The sequence below is a fragment of the Melanerpes formicivorus genome, unplaced genomic scaffold (assembly GCF_026170545.1).
Source record: "Melanerpes formicivorus ecotype bairdi unplaced genomic scaffold, bMelFor1.0.p_v2 SCAF_19, whole genome shotgun sequence".
NCBI lineage: Eukaryota > Metazoa > Chordata > Aves > Piciformes > Picidae > Melanerpes > Melanerpes formicivorus.
This window is the reverse complement of record NW_027142371.1, coordinates 1,881,847-1,896,633: the sequence shown is the minus strand read 5'-3', so window position 1 is coordinate 1,896,633 and position 14,787 is coordinate 1,881,847. Positions and strand designations below refer to the sequence as shown.

General features: G+C 59.0%; 1 protein-coding gene across 2 annotated transcripts in view; it reads left to right on the top strand.

The window, feature by feature from the left end:
* MTCL2 (microtubule crosslinking factor 2) overlaps positions 1-13,168 on the top strand; it is a 33,302-nt gene extending 20,134 nt beyond the window's left edge. For both annotated transcript variants that reach the window (XM_068149773.1, XM_068149774.1), the window contains 11 exons: positions 1,060-1,176; positions 1,325-1,450; positions 2,226-2,456; positions 2,609-2,716; positions 2,999-3,166; positions 4,176-4,427; positions 4,554-4,625; positions 5,014-5,084; positions 5,331-6,780; positions 6,876-7,017; positions 8,110-13,168. In XM_068149773.1, the coding sequence (XP_068005874.1) occupies positions 1,060-1,176; positions 1,325-1,450; positions 2,226-2,456; positions 2,609-2,716; positions 2,999-3,166; positions 4,176-4,427; positions 4,554-4,625; positions 5,014-5,084; positions 5,331-6,780; positions 6,876-7,017; positions 8,110-8,138 (2,766 nt within the window). In that variant the 3' untranslated portion in view covers positions 8,139-13,168. The remainder of the gene's footprint in view (positions 1-1,059; positions 1,177-1,324; positions 1,451-2,225; positions 2,457-2,608; positions 2,717-2,998; positions 3,167-4,175; positions 4,428-4,553; positions 4,626-5,013; positions 5,085-5,330; positions 6,781-6,875; positions 7,018-8,109) is intronic.
* The last annotated feature ends 1,619 nt before the right edge of the window (positions 13,169-14,787 follow it).

Below are 14,787 nucleotides of genomic sequence, written 5' to 3'. Positions count from 1 at the left end.
TCCCTCCTGCCTCTCCAGAGCAAAACCCAAACTAACACCTCACTGCATGCCAGTGGCACTGGGGGCAAGGTAGGACTCTGCTCCAACAGAGTGTGTCCAAGGCAGGGGCAGTGGGCATCCCAGTGCATCCCAGCACAGGCTGGTCGTGCCGAGGCTGGCCTGCCCATGGCCAGAGGCTCTTGGGTGCAATCACACCCTGAGGGCAGTGTTTGAGCTTTTCTCCAGCTCAGCCCAGCATGCCCAGCTCAGAAGCTCTTTGCTTAGTGGGGATGAGCTGTATGACCTACTCTAGGTCATGCTGCCCTGGCAGGGGGGGTTGGACAAGATGACCTTTGAAGGTCCCTTCCAACCCCTAATGTTCTGTGATTCTGTGAGGAGCTGGGTGGGTGGAGAGCAGCCTGCAGCCTTCTGAAAGCAGCCCAAATTGTGGAGACCTCCGTTGCAAGAAGCCTCACCTTGCAGTGGCACTCAGGCAGGGTGGTTGGAGTGCTCCGAGGGCAAATCTGCATCCGATGGGGAGCACCTCTGGGGCAGTGGAGAGCAGCTCACGCCCTGCCGTCCCCCTCCTCTCTGGGAGGGCGGCCTGGCTCATGCCAGGTGTAGGGGTGTGCAGGGTGGTCAGGGCTGCAGGTCCAAGCCCCTTTCTGGAGCACACTCGCTTGTTCAGAGTCCTATTTTTCCGCATGCGATGCCAGCAGCCCCAGGTGCCAGCCTGCCCCCGCCACCGCATGACACCGTAACTGGTGTTTGCACATCTTTTCCCTCTTTCTCTCTTTTTTTTCCAACCCTCCCCCACCCCCCCCCCCACTTCCCTTGAACAATCCAGGCCACGTGTCTGCTCATCCTGTGTTTCCTTTTGGTTTCTGCATTGTCTCCCGCCATGGTGATGAAGCTCCTTCTCCTCCTCATCCTTTTTGTTGTCTTGTAGTTCTTTGCTGTCTCGGAGACCCATTGCTTTGTTTTCTGGTTGTTTTTTTTTTGTTTGGGTTTTTCTTTTTATCCTCTTCCCCTTCCTGCTCTTTTGGTTTGTTCTCATTAACTTGCCCACGCATGCAACAGCCTGATTTTAGGGAGGCCGACCCTTACCACGGACCCCACGCCAAGGACACCGACCCCGCGCAGCCCCGGAGCTGCAGGCCCTGCCGGACGGAGGAGAACGACTCCTACGCCACCGAGGTACGACGCAGGCAGGGGGTCCTGTCCCCTCGGCCAGTGGGGTTGGCTGTCCCTGTTGAGAGCCAGGGACGAGCCGCCAGGAGAGGGATGTGGGGAGGGGTGGCCAGGCACAGCCCCCTGTGCCCATCTCCTGCCTGGCCCCTTGCAGATGAAGGAGCTGCAGCTGGTGCTCTCGGAGGCCAACGAGAGCCTGCGGGGACTGCAGGAGCAGCTCTCGCAGGAGAGGCAGCTGAGGAAGGACGAGGTGGACAACTTCTCACAGAAGATCTGCCAGGTGAGTAGGCAACAGCCCTGATCTCCAGGAGCTGGCTGTCCCCACAACCACAGCTGTGCCGCCTCCAGCCCCAGAAAACCACATCCGGAGTCCTGGGTCCAGTTCTGGGCTCCCCAGTTCAGAAGACAGGGAATTACTGGAGAGAGTCCAGCAGAGGCTACAAAGATGCTGAGGGGCCTGGAGGAGGAAAGGCTGAGACCCTGGGGATGTTGAGCCTGGAGAAGAACAGCCTGAGAGGGGATCTGATCAATGCTCAGCAAGACCCAAAGGGTGGGGGGCAAGAGGATAGGGCCAGACTCTTCTTGGTGGTGCCCAGTGACAAAACAAGGGACAACAGGCCAAAAAAGGAACCCAGGAGGTGCCATCTGTCCTGCCTGGACCTGGTGATCCTGGGCAACCTGCTGTGGGTGGCTCTGCTTTAGCAGGGGAGTTGAAGTAGATGATCTCCAGAGGTCTCTTCCAACCCTCACCATGCTGGGATTCTGTGACCCACTTGGGAATCCAGGTGTCACTCGGGAGCACACATAGCAGACCCATCATCAAGAGGCACAGGAACTGGGCACACTCTTACTTGCACATAGGCATGCAGCCATGCTGGGCTTCCACCTATGGCAATGCCTTGATGGGGCCCTGCTGTCCCCAGCGCTGTCAGGGCATTGGAGCTCCCCAGGTGTGTTAAATCTGGAGTTGGCACCAGGCTCAGCCTAGACTCTGGGTAGAGGTGCCACATCACTACCACCAGCCCTTGTCTCAGTGCCCACATGTCTCTCCACAGCTGAAGGAGGACCATCAGAAAGCTCTGCTGCGTCGGGAATTCGAGCTGCAGAGCCTGAACCTGCAGAGGCGTCTGGAGCAGAAGTTCTGGAGTCAGGAGAAGAACCTGCTGGTGCAGGAGTCACAGCAGTTCAGGCAGAGCTTCCTCCTGCTCTTCATGAAGCTCAAGTGGTTCCTCAAGCGCTGGCGTCAGGGCAAGATGGTGCACAGCGAGGGCGAGGACTTTTTGGAGGTAGGGTAGGCTGAGGGGCTCAGCTGCCATGTGGGGGGGACCATGCTGTTGGACATCCTCTGTGTGTCCCACCCAGGGCTGCTTGGGTGTTCCCCACCCCTTGCCACAGGCAGTGGATCCTTTCCTCACCCAAGCCATGGTGTCTACTGCAGGTGAACAGCATGAAGGAGCTGTACCTGCTGCTGGAGGAGGAGGAGCTCGCCCCGCAGCAGCAGGCAGACAACAAGATGTGCTCTGGAGATACCTGGACCCTCAACACGGTGAGCAAGGTCCCCATGAGCCCAGGGGGCGGGCAGGATCAGCCCCCACTGCGGCTGCATGCCATGGGGTGGTGGCTTCTTGTGGGGTGCATGGTGGAAGAGGATGCCTTCTGCTGGGATGTCACCCCCAGGGGTGGTCCTCTGCCCCGGTGGCACCTGTGTCTCACCCTGAGGAGGTTGGGCAGCCCACGGGGTGGGGACGCAGAGGGCATCTCCCACAGGGTCCTACCCCGTTGTGGGGCCCTGGTTTCCTCTGCTCACCCCCAGTCCCATCCCTGGCAGCCCAACGAGTGCATCAAGACGCTGGCAGACATGAAGGTGACCCTGAAGGAGCTGTGCACGGAGCTGCGGGAGGAGCGGCGCGGGGCCGGCGAGCTGCAGCAGCAGTTCACCAAGGCCAAGGCTGCCTGGGAGATGGAGCGCGCCGAGCTCAAGTGCCACATCGCCCAGGTGCGGGCCCCGGGCACCCTGCGGGCTGGCAGAGCTGCCCCTGGCCCAGCGGGGACTGGGGAGCTGCCTGTGCCAGGCGCTGGCTGCCGGGGCAGGGCTGTCAGGCAGGGTGGCACTGGGGGAATCTCAATGAGCAGCCGCTCCGGCAGGAGAGTTTCTATAGCAACGGGGCTGGCACACAGATCCGACTGAGGAGCGGCAGAGGATGCTCTTTATTCCTCCACTGCCTTTATCTGGGGTGGGAGGGATGGCCCTGGGGCTCAGCATCCTTCCCCAGGGATCTGAGAGTGGCATCAGAGCCTGGGTCACCGCACAGGTTGGGGCTCTGCACCCCTGGTGTAGGAGGTGAAGGGAGGGCAACCCAGACACTGTCCCACCCCCCCATCCCTCCAGCCCTGCCCTCACAGCAGTGGGGGTTTTCTGCTCTCTTGCACCGTGCTGGCAGCAGCCCATGGCCATGGCCCACCTCCACTTCCCTGAGCAGGTGCCAGAACCTCCCAGGTGGGATTTTGCCAGGCAGAGCTCAGTGGTGGTCCTCAGTTCCCCTCTTTTACCCCCCAAAAGTGAGCAGAGCTGCCATGGAGGCAGCACCCCAGTTCTGGGGGCCTTCCTGGCTGCCCACAGCAGCAGGGTCCTTGAGATCCACTCTGCCAGTCTGCAAGGGATGCTGCCCTGCTCCAGGAGCCGAGTCCAGCAGGCAGGACCATGGGCAGAGCAGGGTCCAACAGGCAAAGGACAGCCCAGCAGGAAAGACTCTCAGCCCGTGTCCCACTGTGTGACCATCTGCCAGGCCATCTGGCATGGCATGGTTGCAAGCCAGGGCTGGCTGCGGCTTGGCCATGCCCACGGACAAGCTGTGCTGTGCCCCAGGGCTTTGGGGGCACACATTATCTATCCTGGGCAGCACAGGACCTGCACTGGGAACTGGCATGCCTTGCCCCTTTGCTGGAGCTGGCCAGCACCGTGCTGGAGCTGTGGATCCCCCCCAACCACCACCATGTCCCCGCAGCTGGAGTCAAAGGCGGGCAAAGGGATCACGGAGCGTGCACTGCCAGACTGGAAGGTGGCGCTGAAGAGGGAGCGTGAGGAGCACCAGCATCTCCTGGCTGAGTCCTACAGCGCTGTCGTGGACCTCACCAAGCAGCTGCAGATCAGCGAGAAGAACTGGAACCAGGAGAAAGTGGAGCTGCTGGCCCGCTTCAAGGAGGAGCAGCAGCAGGCAGAGCAGCAAGCAAAGGACCTGCAGAACAAAATCAACCAGGTATGGTGTCCCACCGCCGTGGACGTGTCCTCCAGCCTCTGTCACTTGTCCTCTGTGCATGCCCTGGAGCTTTTGCTTGCCCAGAGGGGCACAGTGCACACATTGAGTGACCAACACGTTCTGCAGTTGCAGAAAGGAGCCAACCCATGGGCACTGAAGCACTCTGAAATGGAGAAGCATGGCAGCAACTGGAAGGAGGTGGGCAAGAGAACACAGAGGGCTCTTCTGGTACTTGTTGGGCTCAGGTCTGTGCTAAGGGTTGGATGGGGGGTGGTGTGAACCCCAAGTAACACCTCCTTGAACAGCAAATCAGGCTGCAAGGAGTAGCACCAGGGACTGGGGAGAATGAAAGGTCAGAGAGTGTGGCTGAACCCCAAGGGCTTCCATGGGGTTATAAAAAGTTGATTTAAAATAGATGTGGGCACAGTGAGCCCTGTGGAGCCCCAGCAGTGGGATGCTAGGTCTAGGTGCATAGGGGAAGGTGGCAGTGCTGGAGGGGGGAGCAGGGTACAGCCCCTGCTCAGCCCATCTGTGTATGTTGGTCCTGTGGTCACTGATACCAGAGCTTTCTTTTGTGTCCTCCTAGGCTCTCAATGAGAAAATCACAGACAAAGAGACAATCTCTGAAGCAGAAGCCAAGGGAACCAACCTCAAAAGGTGCGTGTGGTGGTGCCTGCATGGTCCCCAAGGCATGGAGGAGGCTGCATGGGGCTGTCCTTGGGCTTGGCAGCCCTGGAAGCTGGGGGGAGGTGCAGCCGTGGTCCAGGGTTGTCTTGGAGAGCAAGGAATGGCTCCCATAAAGTACCCAGGAGAGCCCCTTCTGGGTGGGAGCAGGGTACCTCCAGCTGCTCCCCAACCCACTGCCCTGTCCCCTCTTGAACTCTGTCCTCTCTCGTCCCACAGGACCAAGTCTGTTTCCTCCATGTCAGAGTTTGAAAGCTTGCTTGACTGTTCTCCCTACCTCCCTGGAAAGACCACACCAGGGCTGGGTGACCATTCCCGGGGCAAAAAGGTGTCCACGGCCACCCAGCTGCTGCCCAAGGGGATGCGGGACGGCGCCGGCCTTCCTCCCTCCAACTGTACATATGTGAATATTGAGCAACCCGTCCCCGACAGCCTGGCCAAGGAGAAGCTGGGCATCTCCTCCTGGGACTACTCCCGGGCGAGCAGCCTCTCCGGGCACGACCCAGCCCAGAAGCAAATGCAGAGGAGCTACACGGCGCCCGACAAGACAGGGATCCGCATCTACTACAGCCCCCCGGTGGTGCGGCGGCTGGAGGCGCCCCTGGTGCACAACAAGGAGGGGAAGATCCTGATCGAACCTGGCTTCCTGTTCACCATGGCCAAGCCGAAGGAGCTGGAGGAGTCCGCCAGCGCCGAGAGCACCTACAGCCAGTGGCTGTGCAACTTCTCCAAGCAGCAGCGGGAGCTGCTGGACGGCGGCGCGGTGGAGGGCGCGGTGCCCCCAGTGCCCCACTTCCCCTCCTCGCTGCGCGACCTGGAGATCTCCGGCAACATGAGCGACGACATGAAGGAGATCACCAACTGCGTGCGGCAGGCCATCCGCTCCAGCTCGCTGGAGAGGAAGGTGAAGAGCACCTCCAGCCAGACGGTGGGGTTGGCCCACGTGGGGACGCAGACCACCCAGACGGTGAGCGTGGGCCTGCAGACCGACCTGCCGCGGGCCGGCGGCGTGCACAGCAAGAGCTGGTCCCCGCGCAGCTCCTCCCTCGTGTCCGTGCGCAGCAAGCAGATCTCCTCCTCCCTGGATAAGGTCCACTCCAGGATCGAGCGGCCTTGCTGCTCCCCGAAATACGGCTCTCCGAAGCTCCAGAGGAGGTCTTCCTCCAAGCTGGATGCCTCCAAGGACAGGAGCCTTTGGAACCTTCACCAGAGCAAGCAGAACGGTTCTGCCTGGGCCCGCTCCACCACCACTCGTGACAGCCCCGTCCTCAGCAACATCAACGATGGCTTGTCCAGCTTGTTCAGCGTGGTGGAGCACGCGGGCAGCACCGAGTCCATCTGGAAGCCAGGCTGCCCCGAGAGCGGCCGGGCCAAGCCCGAAGCCCCCAAATACGGCCTGGTGCAGGAGTTCTTCAGGAACGTCTGTGGCAGGGCACAGAGTCCCACTGCTCCCCCAGAGAAGAAGGAAGCCGCCGGGGAGGAGGGCAGCAAGAGAGCCGAGCACCCCAGCCCGGCCGCCCACCACCCGGCTGAGAACATCTCCCGCGTCCTGAACAAGAAAGTCCTCAAGCAAAGCGGCTGTGAGGACCCCAAGCCCTCACCCCCCGGCCAGGGGAGTAAGGACGCAGCCCTGCGGGACCCTGACCTTATCTCGGCCATGGCCAGCGAGGTAACGAGGCAGGGTCCTCCCCGGGGTGTCCCGCTGTGGCGGGGGACAGGGTGGCCGAGCCCTCTAACCCCGCTGTGCCCTGTCTATCTTTGCAGGACGTGGCGTGTGACTGCAGCACCCAGTCCCTCACCTCCTGCTTCGCCCGGCCATCCCGCTCTGCCATCCGCCACTCCCCCTCCAAGTGCAAACTGCACCCTGCGGACCCCCCCAGGGCGGAGGAGAAGCCGGGGGCCTCGAGTGAGTGAGGAGGGGGGGCCGGGGGCCGCAGCGTGCCTGCTATCCATCTCCTGAAGGAAGATCACCCACGCTGACACCCCGGGGGGGCCCTCTGGGAGGTGCCGCGGGCGCATCTGTCTCCTAACCCTCCCCTGGCCCCCGGGGACGCTTAGGAAGCAGATGTGGAGCCGTTGGTGGAGGCTGTTGGTAGCCCCGGGGTGCGTGGGGATGACCCTGCTGTAGCAGGGGGGTTGGACTAGATGAGCTCCAGAGGTCCTTTCCAGTTCTCACCACGCTGGGATCCTGCTGGGGCGGTTGCTTCACCTCTCGCCTGTCAGAGCAGTTGCTGGCACTCGGTTGTCCTCACTAGTGCCCACCACCCCAGGAACGTCAGCTGAGACCTCAGTAGTTTGCAGCACCCTGGGAATGTCAGCTGAGACCCTGCCATGCTGAGGGCTCACCGGGACCTGGGAAGGGGAGAGTGGGTTAGGACAGGCTGCTCATGTATATGGGGCAGGCTGGGGCGAAGTGTGGCCGGGCTGCCGGAGGGATGCGGCGGCTGGAGGCACGCGTTGGCCTCCGTGGGTGGAGGGTGCTGGCTCTGGTCCTGTTGGCCACTGCCAGCGCTGCCTGCCCTGCCCGAGCCCCAGCGCATCCCTGCCAGCCCCGCTTGCAGCGCGGTTGCATCAGCCAGGGGCCACACGTGCTTCCCCAGGCAGGAAGCAGGCGGGGAGGGTCCCTGTGGTCACTGGGGGTGGGGGCCCTCCCCGGCCACCCTTCTTTCTCGGGGTGGAGGAGGGGGGTTGCTGCTGGAAAGGGTCTGGGTGGACCCAGTGGATCCTCCTGGTGCAGAGGTGTGGGTGCTGGGTGCTCAGCATGGGGACCCACGGCATGTGTGTGCACATGCCTATCTCCTGCCACCATCCCGAGGGGCTGTGGTGCCTCCCTGCGTTGCACCCACTGCCCTGCCTGGGGCCACTGGTAGTTACTTGCTCCTCCAAGTGCTGAAGATACATATTGCTCTTTTTTGTTTGTTTTGTTTTCCTTTCTTTCTTTGCCCCCACCCCCCCTCTTTGTTTTCCTCCCCTTCTGGCTCTGCCCATCTCTGGACAGCCTGCAATGTAAAACCAAGTGCATTTTGAAACTGCCCAAACCAGCTGCATGGAGGTGCACCAGCTGGATTCAGAGATTGTGCTTGGGGAGGTTGCAGCGTGGCCACTCTCACCACCACTAAAAGCCTTACCCTGGCAGGGAGGGGGGCAGCAGCCACAGCAGCCATAGCCGTGCAGAGCTCCTGGGTCTGGGGGATTGCATCCCAGCCCCGCACAGAGCAGGGCTGGTGTGAAAGCAGCGATTCCCAAGGCGGCTGCCTGACCTATTTTCGAGCTGCAGGCCAGGGGCCAGGCAGGGACTAGCCCAGATAGAGCTGCTTGCAGGTGCCCTCACATCTGGGGACTCTGTGCAGTGCTCCAGAGACTCCATGTGTAGCTCTGGGGCTTTGTATCTGGCCCAGGGACACCGTGCATTGCCCTGGGGCTCCACACATGTTTCCAGGGGCTCTGCCTGTTGCTCTGAGTCCATGGACACTGACCCAGGGGCTCCATACACTGCTATGGGACCTCTGTGCATTGCTCTGGGGCTCTCTATTCTGTTCCAGTAGCTCCATGCCTTGCCCTGGGACTATGTACACAGCTCCAGGGACTCCACGCATTGCTCCAGAGCTGTGTGCATTGCTCCAGGACCTCTGAGCATTGCTTTGAGTCCATGTACGCTGCTGCTTCAGGGGCCCCATACACAGCTCCAGGATCTCTGCATGGCACTGAGGCTGTGTACATTGCTCTGGGAGCTCTATACATTTCTCAAGAGGATGTATACATTGATCCAGGGCTCTGTACACTGCTCCGGGGGCTCTGTATGCTGCCCCTGGGGTCCTGCACGATGCTCTGGGGCTCTCTACGCTGCTCCAGGGGCTCCATATGCTGCCTTGCTGTCATCTTGCAGCTTCGCTTACAAAAAGGCTCCTGCGGCTGTAGCTGCTGCCCCCTCCTGTCCAGCCGCTCGCTGCCCGGCAGCAGGCAGGGCTGCATCACTGCCACGTCGCAGCCTCCGTCAGCGTCTCGGCGACGGCCACTCACTGCCTGTGTCTCCGGACACACCAGCATCAGCCAGGGCCCAGCAGGCCCAGCACCGATGGCCTTTTGTCCGGCCCCTGGGGGACCCTGGTCACCCGGGTGTGGGACGTGTGGGGCAGGCGCTGCCCACCCACCCTCACCAGCAGCTGGGGCCAGGCAGCAGCTTCCCTTCCTGCCAGGGGGGAGTGGGGTCCCTGCACCCCCACCGTGGGCAATCTCCTGCTGTACATAGATCCCCTCGGGGTGGTTTTTAGCATTTTCCTTGTTAAGGGGGACTTGGGGGTCGGGTTGGGTTGTTTGTTGTTTTGGGGTTCTGTTGGGTTGGTTTGGTTTGGTTGGGTTGGTTTTTTTTAAAGACTCTACTTTTGGAATGTGGTTTCTCATTTTTACAGCTGCCTTTTAATTCTTTGTAATGTTGGTGGGTTCTGTCTTACTCTGTAAATAGCAGTGCTGGGCATTCCCCACGGGGCCGGGGGCTGCGCCGAGGCTGACGAGGGAGTGCTGAAGGCGGCAGGGGGAAATCTGATTATGATGTGGAGGTGGTTGGTCCAGCCTCTGCCCTTGTCCTTTCCTTCCCCCACACACCCCTGCCCAGCCCAGGCAAAGCCCTGCCTGCCCCTGCCCTGTCCTCCTGCTCCCTCTCGTCAGCCCATGCCAAGGTCGCATGAAGGGCGCCTTCTGCCCCGATGACGGGCCCCCTGCTCCCCCTGTCCTGCACCCTGCCTGCTTCTCCTGTGATGAATAAAGGCCCTGCAACCCCTCACCCACACCCTTGGTGCTGCCTGACCGTGCTGCCTGTCCTGTTTGGTGCTGCTGTGGAGGGGAGTGGGGGGTGGCTGGAGCACCCAGGGGTGAGGACATGCATCTAGATAGGTCCTGTCCCTCTGTCCCCACCATCCTGCCCACTGCCCAGCCCACACAGTGTCCCATCCTCTCCTCACCCACCTGGCTCTCCCCAACACCATCCCTCTGTGCTGACCCCAACTGTGCCATACCACCAGAGCTCCTTGGCATCACCTGTGGGTGCTCCATGGTCCCAATGCCCAGGCTGTCACCTCATGCCAGGCTCCTTTTGGCTCTGCATTGTTACGCTGGTGTTCTCGTGCCTGCCCTGTCCTCTGCTCAGCATCTCGCCCCAGCCTACATGTGGACCCCACATCCCCTTACCCTTCACTGCCCATGGCTCCTTGCCCTTCTGCCCTCATCACCTGTCAGTGCCAGCCTCCTCCAGGCTCACTGTGTTAAACTGCCTCTCCCTGAGGGTCCTCTGTCACCCACCAGGACTCACCACTCCTTTGCTCCTCCATCATCTTTCATGTCACATCTCTTTTATGTCTGCTCTTCAATCCCCCATGTCCCATCCTTCCTTCTTGTTCTCCATCTAGGATCACAGTCCTTTCCTCTTCCATTGCCCTCATCCCTCTTTATTCTGCTCTTTTATCACCCACCTAACCCATCCCATCCCGTCCATCCCATCCCATCCCATCCCATCCCTCCTTCCTATGCTTTTGTTACCATCTGTCTTACCCTTCCCTGCCATCCTTCTCCCTTACTTCACAGTTCCTTTTGTCTTTGGCCATCTCCCACTGTTTTCTTATCCCTGCTCTTCTTCCTTCATCTCCCCCTTGCTCTTTGTCCTCTACCACCTGCTATCTATCTTTATTTCCTCTTCCCTTTTACCCACCTTCATCCTCCACCTCCCACTGTCCCCCATCCTTCCCCATGCCCCAACACCACCCATTTTCCTGTTCTTGCTCATCCTCTGCTTCCTACCATCTGCCCAGTCCTCATCATCCTCCTTCCACCTCTCTTTTCCTTGTCATCATCCTTTACTTCCAACTAATGTCAGTACTTTGTCCTCCACTTTCCACTCTTATGTACCTTGTTCCTCAGCCTCCATCTCATACCTCTTCTTCCTCCCTCTCAGCCTCCCTCTCCTTCCTGTGATCCTCATCCTTTTTCATGCTCTTTCACCTCTTGTCCTGTCCCTCCTCATACTCAACCATCCCTTGTCAGTCACTGGTCTCCTACACCTCTCCCCATCCCTCCTTATCCTCCCAAATGTCCAGCCTACCTCCCAGATCTCCCCTCCACCTGCTTCTGGTCTCCAATCATTCTCCCTTGCCTCAGCCTCCCTCCCTGTCCTTTCATTCTGCTTCACCTTTGAAACCCATCCCAACCTCCCACCTTCTCCCAGCTTGATCTCCCCTTTGTCTTTTCCTCTATCCTCCCTGCACTCTCCTACTCCCAGCATATCCTGCTCTTATTTTCAACCCTTCCTCCTTTGCCTGCCTTCTATCCCATCCATTACCAAGCCAGGGATGCCACCATCAGCACAGCCCTCCCTGATGCAAGCAGGAAGGGCCCTTACTGCTGGGGGTGGGAGGTGGAGCTAGGGTAGATGGAGACCCTGCCTCCCACCTCATCCCTGTGCTCAAGGCACTTCCACAGGTAATGGCCATGGCTTGCAAGCAGGAAGATTGATGCTGGACATCAGGAAACACTTGTCCCTAGGGTTGGTGCAGCTGGATGTGGCCACTGGGGATCACTGCCCTTGGAAGGTTTCACAACTCAACTAGATGAAGTCACCAATGTCCTGCTTTAGCATTAGCAATAGCTATTTTTGAACATGGAACTTGACCAGAGCCCCCTGGGAGCCCTTCCAGCACACAAATCTTTGGGAGACCTCTCCAAGCAGTGGAAGATTTCCAAGGGGGGGCAAGAAAGGCCAGACATGGCTTTGAATGCAGTGCTTGGGATGCTGAAGGACATACGGAACTCTGCCACATGTAGCTGCTCCATGGTGCTCAAGCAAGACCCTGCCATGCTGCTCAAAGCAGAAACCATCCCATGCTGCCTGAGCAGGACCACCCCACACTGCTCAAGCAGGACACTCTATGTGCCTTGAGCAGGATCCCACCAGCCTGCTTAAGGAGGACCATCCCACACTACTCCAGGACCATTCTATGCTGCTCAAGCAGGATCATTCCAGGTTGCTTGAGCAGGATCATCCTAATGCTGCTCCAGAACTGTCCCATGCTGCTCAAGTAGAACTTCTTCAGGTTGCTTGGGCAGAATGATCTAATGTAGCTTGAGCTGAACCTTCCCATGCTGCTTAAGCAGGACCACCACCCCATGTAGCTTGAGCAGAACCACTCCAGACTGTTCAAGCAGGACCATCCCAAGCTGCTTGAGTACCATGGGCCAGACCAAAGTGGCTTCCTGACAGACTGCCAGATCCCAGGCTAGTGAACTGTCTCTGAGATGACTGCTCAGAACCTACAGCCAGGGGCACTTGCACCATCCCTGTTTTCACTCCCTCAGTCTGGGCCATGCAGGGACTTGTCCTTCACCTTGCAACGACCTTGAGGCTGCACTAGGGCACAAGGCTGCTGGCACTGCTGCCAAGGGGAGGAAAGGTCACCTCTCCATTTTGAGGCAACTCCAGTCTCTGAAGGACCTATGCACAGGGCCTGCTCAGAGCATCCCACACCACTCCCACACCAGGGCCAGCCAACCTCGCTCCACCACTTGCCTTGCAGTGTTGGAAGCTCCAGCCACCCCATGGAGAGGGCTTTGCCCTTCCCAGGGTGTCTGAGGGACCATCCTACCTCAGGATGGGCAGGGACAGGGCAGCCAGTGTCTTGTTGGGGTGGGAGGGGGGGTGTTTGTAAAGCATTCCTGTCCACATGCCTTCTTGGCTGGGAAATCTGGGGGAGGGTGGAGGGAATTTGCTGCCTGTGTTAGAAGCTAGCTGAACGTACGTGTCTCCCCGAGCTGGATTTCTTCTTGCAGATCTTCAGACTCTTGTATATTGTACTGGGATTTTTACATTCAATTACTGTAGAAAACAAAAATCTAAACCAGGTCTGTTAAGAAAAAAAAAGAAAATAGAAAAAAAAGAAAGAAACATTAAAAATCTCTCTAAAAACTGATAATAAAAGTTGTCTCCAAGTCCTCTTCTTACAAACATCTCAGAGAAGTGATGAATCTCCAGGGGTGGCTTTCCAGCTCCCAGCCCTGCCTGGCCCCTGCCTGCCACAGCCCCTGGGGACACCAGGTGTGGTGAAGATGCAGCTCCTGTGGTTTGTGATGTCCTGGGTGATGGAAGAAGCAGTCTCCATCTCTCAACATCTATCTGGCTGTGGAGAACCTCAGCCCCAGTGTGAGGCAGCTTGAGTGGTTTGTCAGTGGCCTCCACGGGTCCCCAAAGGTTCTGTCCCTGCTATAGGACAGGGCACAGTTGAGGCCATGCCTAGAGCCCAGTTTTGTGGTCCTGTGTAGTGCACATGTGGCTGAATCTGAAACTGGAGGCAGCTCCCAGAGGAGTCACCCACTGCCATTCACCATGGCCCATGGTGCTGCAAGGTCCAACAGGTGTTCACAGCAGATGGCCAGGCTCTGGGCCAGATCCTCAAACACTGGGTTCAGGTTTGGGTCCCTGACTACAGGGACATGGAGGTGCTGGAACAGGTCCAGAGAAGGGCAATGAAGCTGGTGAAGGGTCTGGAGAAGAGGGCTGGTGAGGAGCAGCCAAGGGAAGTGAGGTTTAGTCTGGAGAAGAGGAGGCTGAGGGGAGACCTCATTGCTCTCTGCAACTACCTGAGCCAGGTGGGTGTTGGTATCTCCTCCCAAGTAACAAGTGATGGGACAAGAGGAAATGGCCTCAAGGTGCACAAAAGAAGGTTTAGCTCAGACACGAGGAACAATTTCTTCCCCAAAAGGGTTGTCAAGCGCTGGAACAGGCTGCCCAGGGCAGTGTCGAAGAGCCATCCCTGTGGGGATTGAAAACCAGTGAGATGTGTTGCAGAGGGACATGGCTTAGTGCTGGCTTCATGCTTAGACTAGATCACCTTAAAGGTCTCTTCCAACCCAAAGGATTCCACGGTTCTGTGACCCTGCGGGGCTGGCAGCGCGGGCCCTGGCACAGCGCGGGCCCTGGCACAGCGGAGCCGCAAGGCTGGCAGCTGAGCGGCAGAGGGCAGGCTGTGTGCGCCTGGGCTGCGCAGCCCCTGAGCCCGGAGCTGCGGCTCGCTCCTACTGCTCAGCAGCACAGGGACAAAGGAAGGTGGCTGCCTTTACGGCTGTGCAAGGCCACCCTCTGAAGCCTGCGGACAGCTATGAAGTGACGTGAGAAAGGCAGTTCTCAAAGCACTCCAACATGCTGCTGCTGAAGGCACCACCTCCCCCTGCACCCAGTTTTCCTTCCTCTGCAGGCTGGGCTTCCACCACATCTTTTACTAACCTGGCCCCCTCTTGCAGAGTGAGAACAGCAGCCGGCAGCAGAGCCCAAGTAAACAAAGGAGCTGCTGGGAGAGGAGAGTGCATCTTTATAACGTTAATTGGCCCCATCGAGGAGACAAACATTGTTTTGGTGACGAGATGGCTCCAAAAAGCTCAGGCAAACAGCACTAACGCGTCTCCTGGGTTTGATTTGTAACCCTGATTGCCTTACTAGCTCATTTACATGCAAAATTATGATGAATATATTGTCTGTACTCTGCAGAGGGCTAAATTGCCAGGTTCTGATGTTCAGCAGCTGCTCTTTGAAGGTTAATACAGCCTGAAATGCGGGGGGCTCACTCCCAGTGACAGCAGAGGCAGGAAGGGAAGAGCTCAGGCTTGATGGTTGTGTTCAGCACAGCCTGGCCTGGTTTAA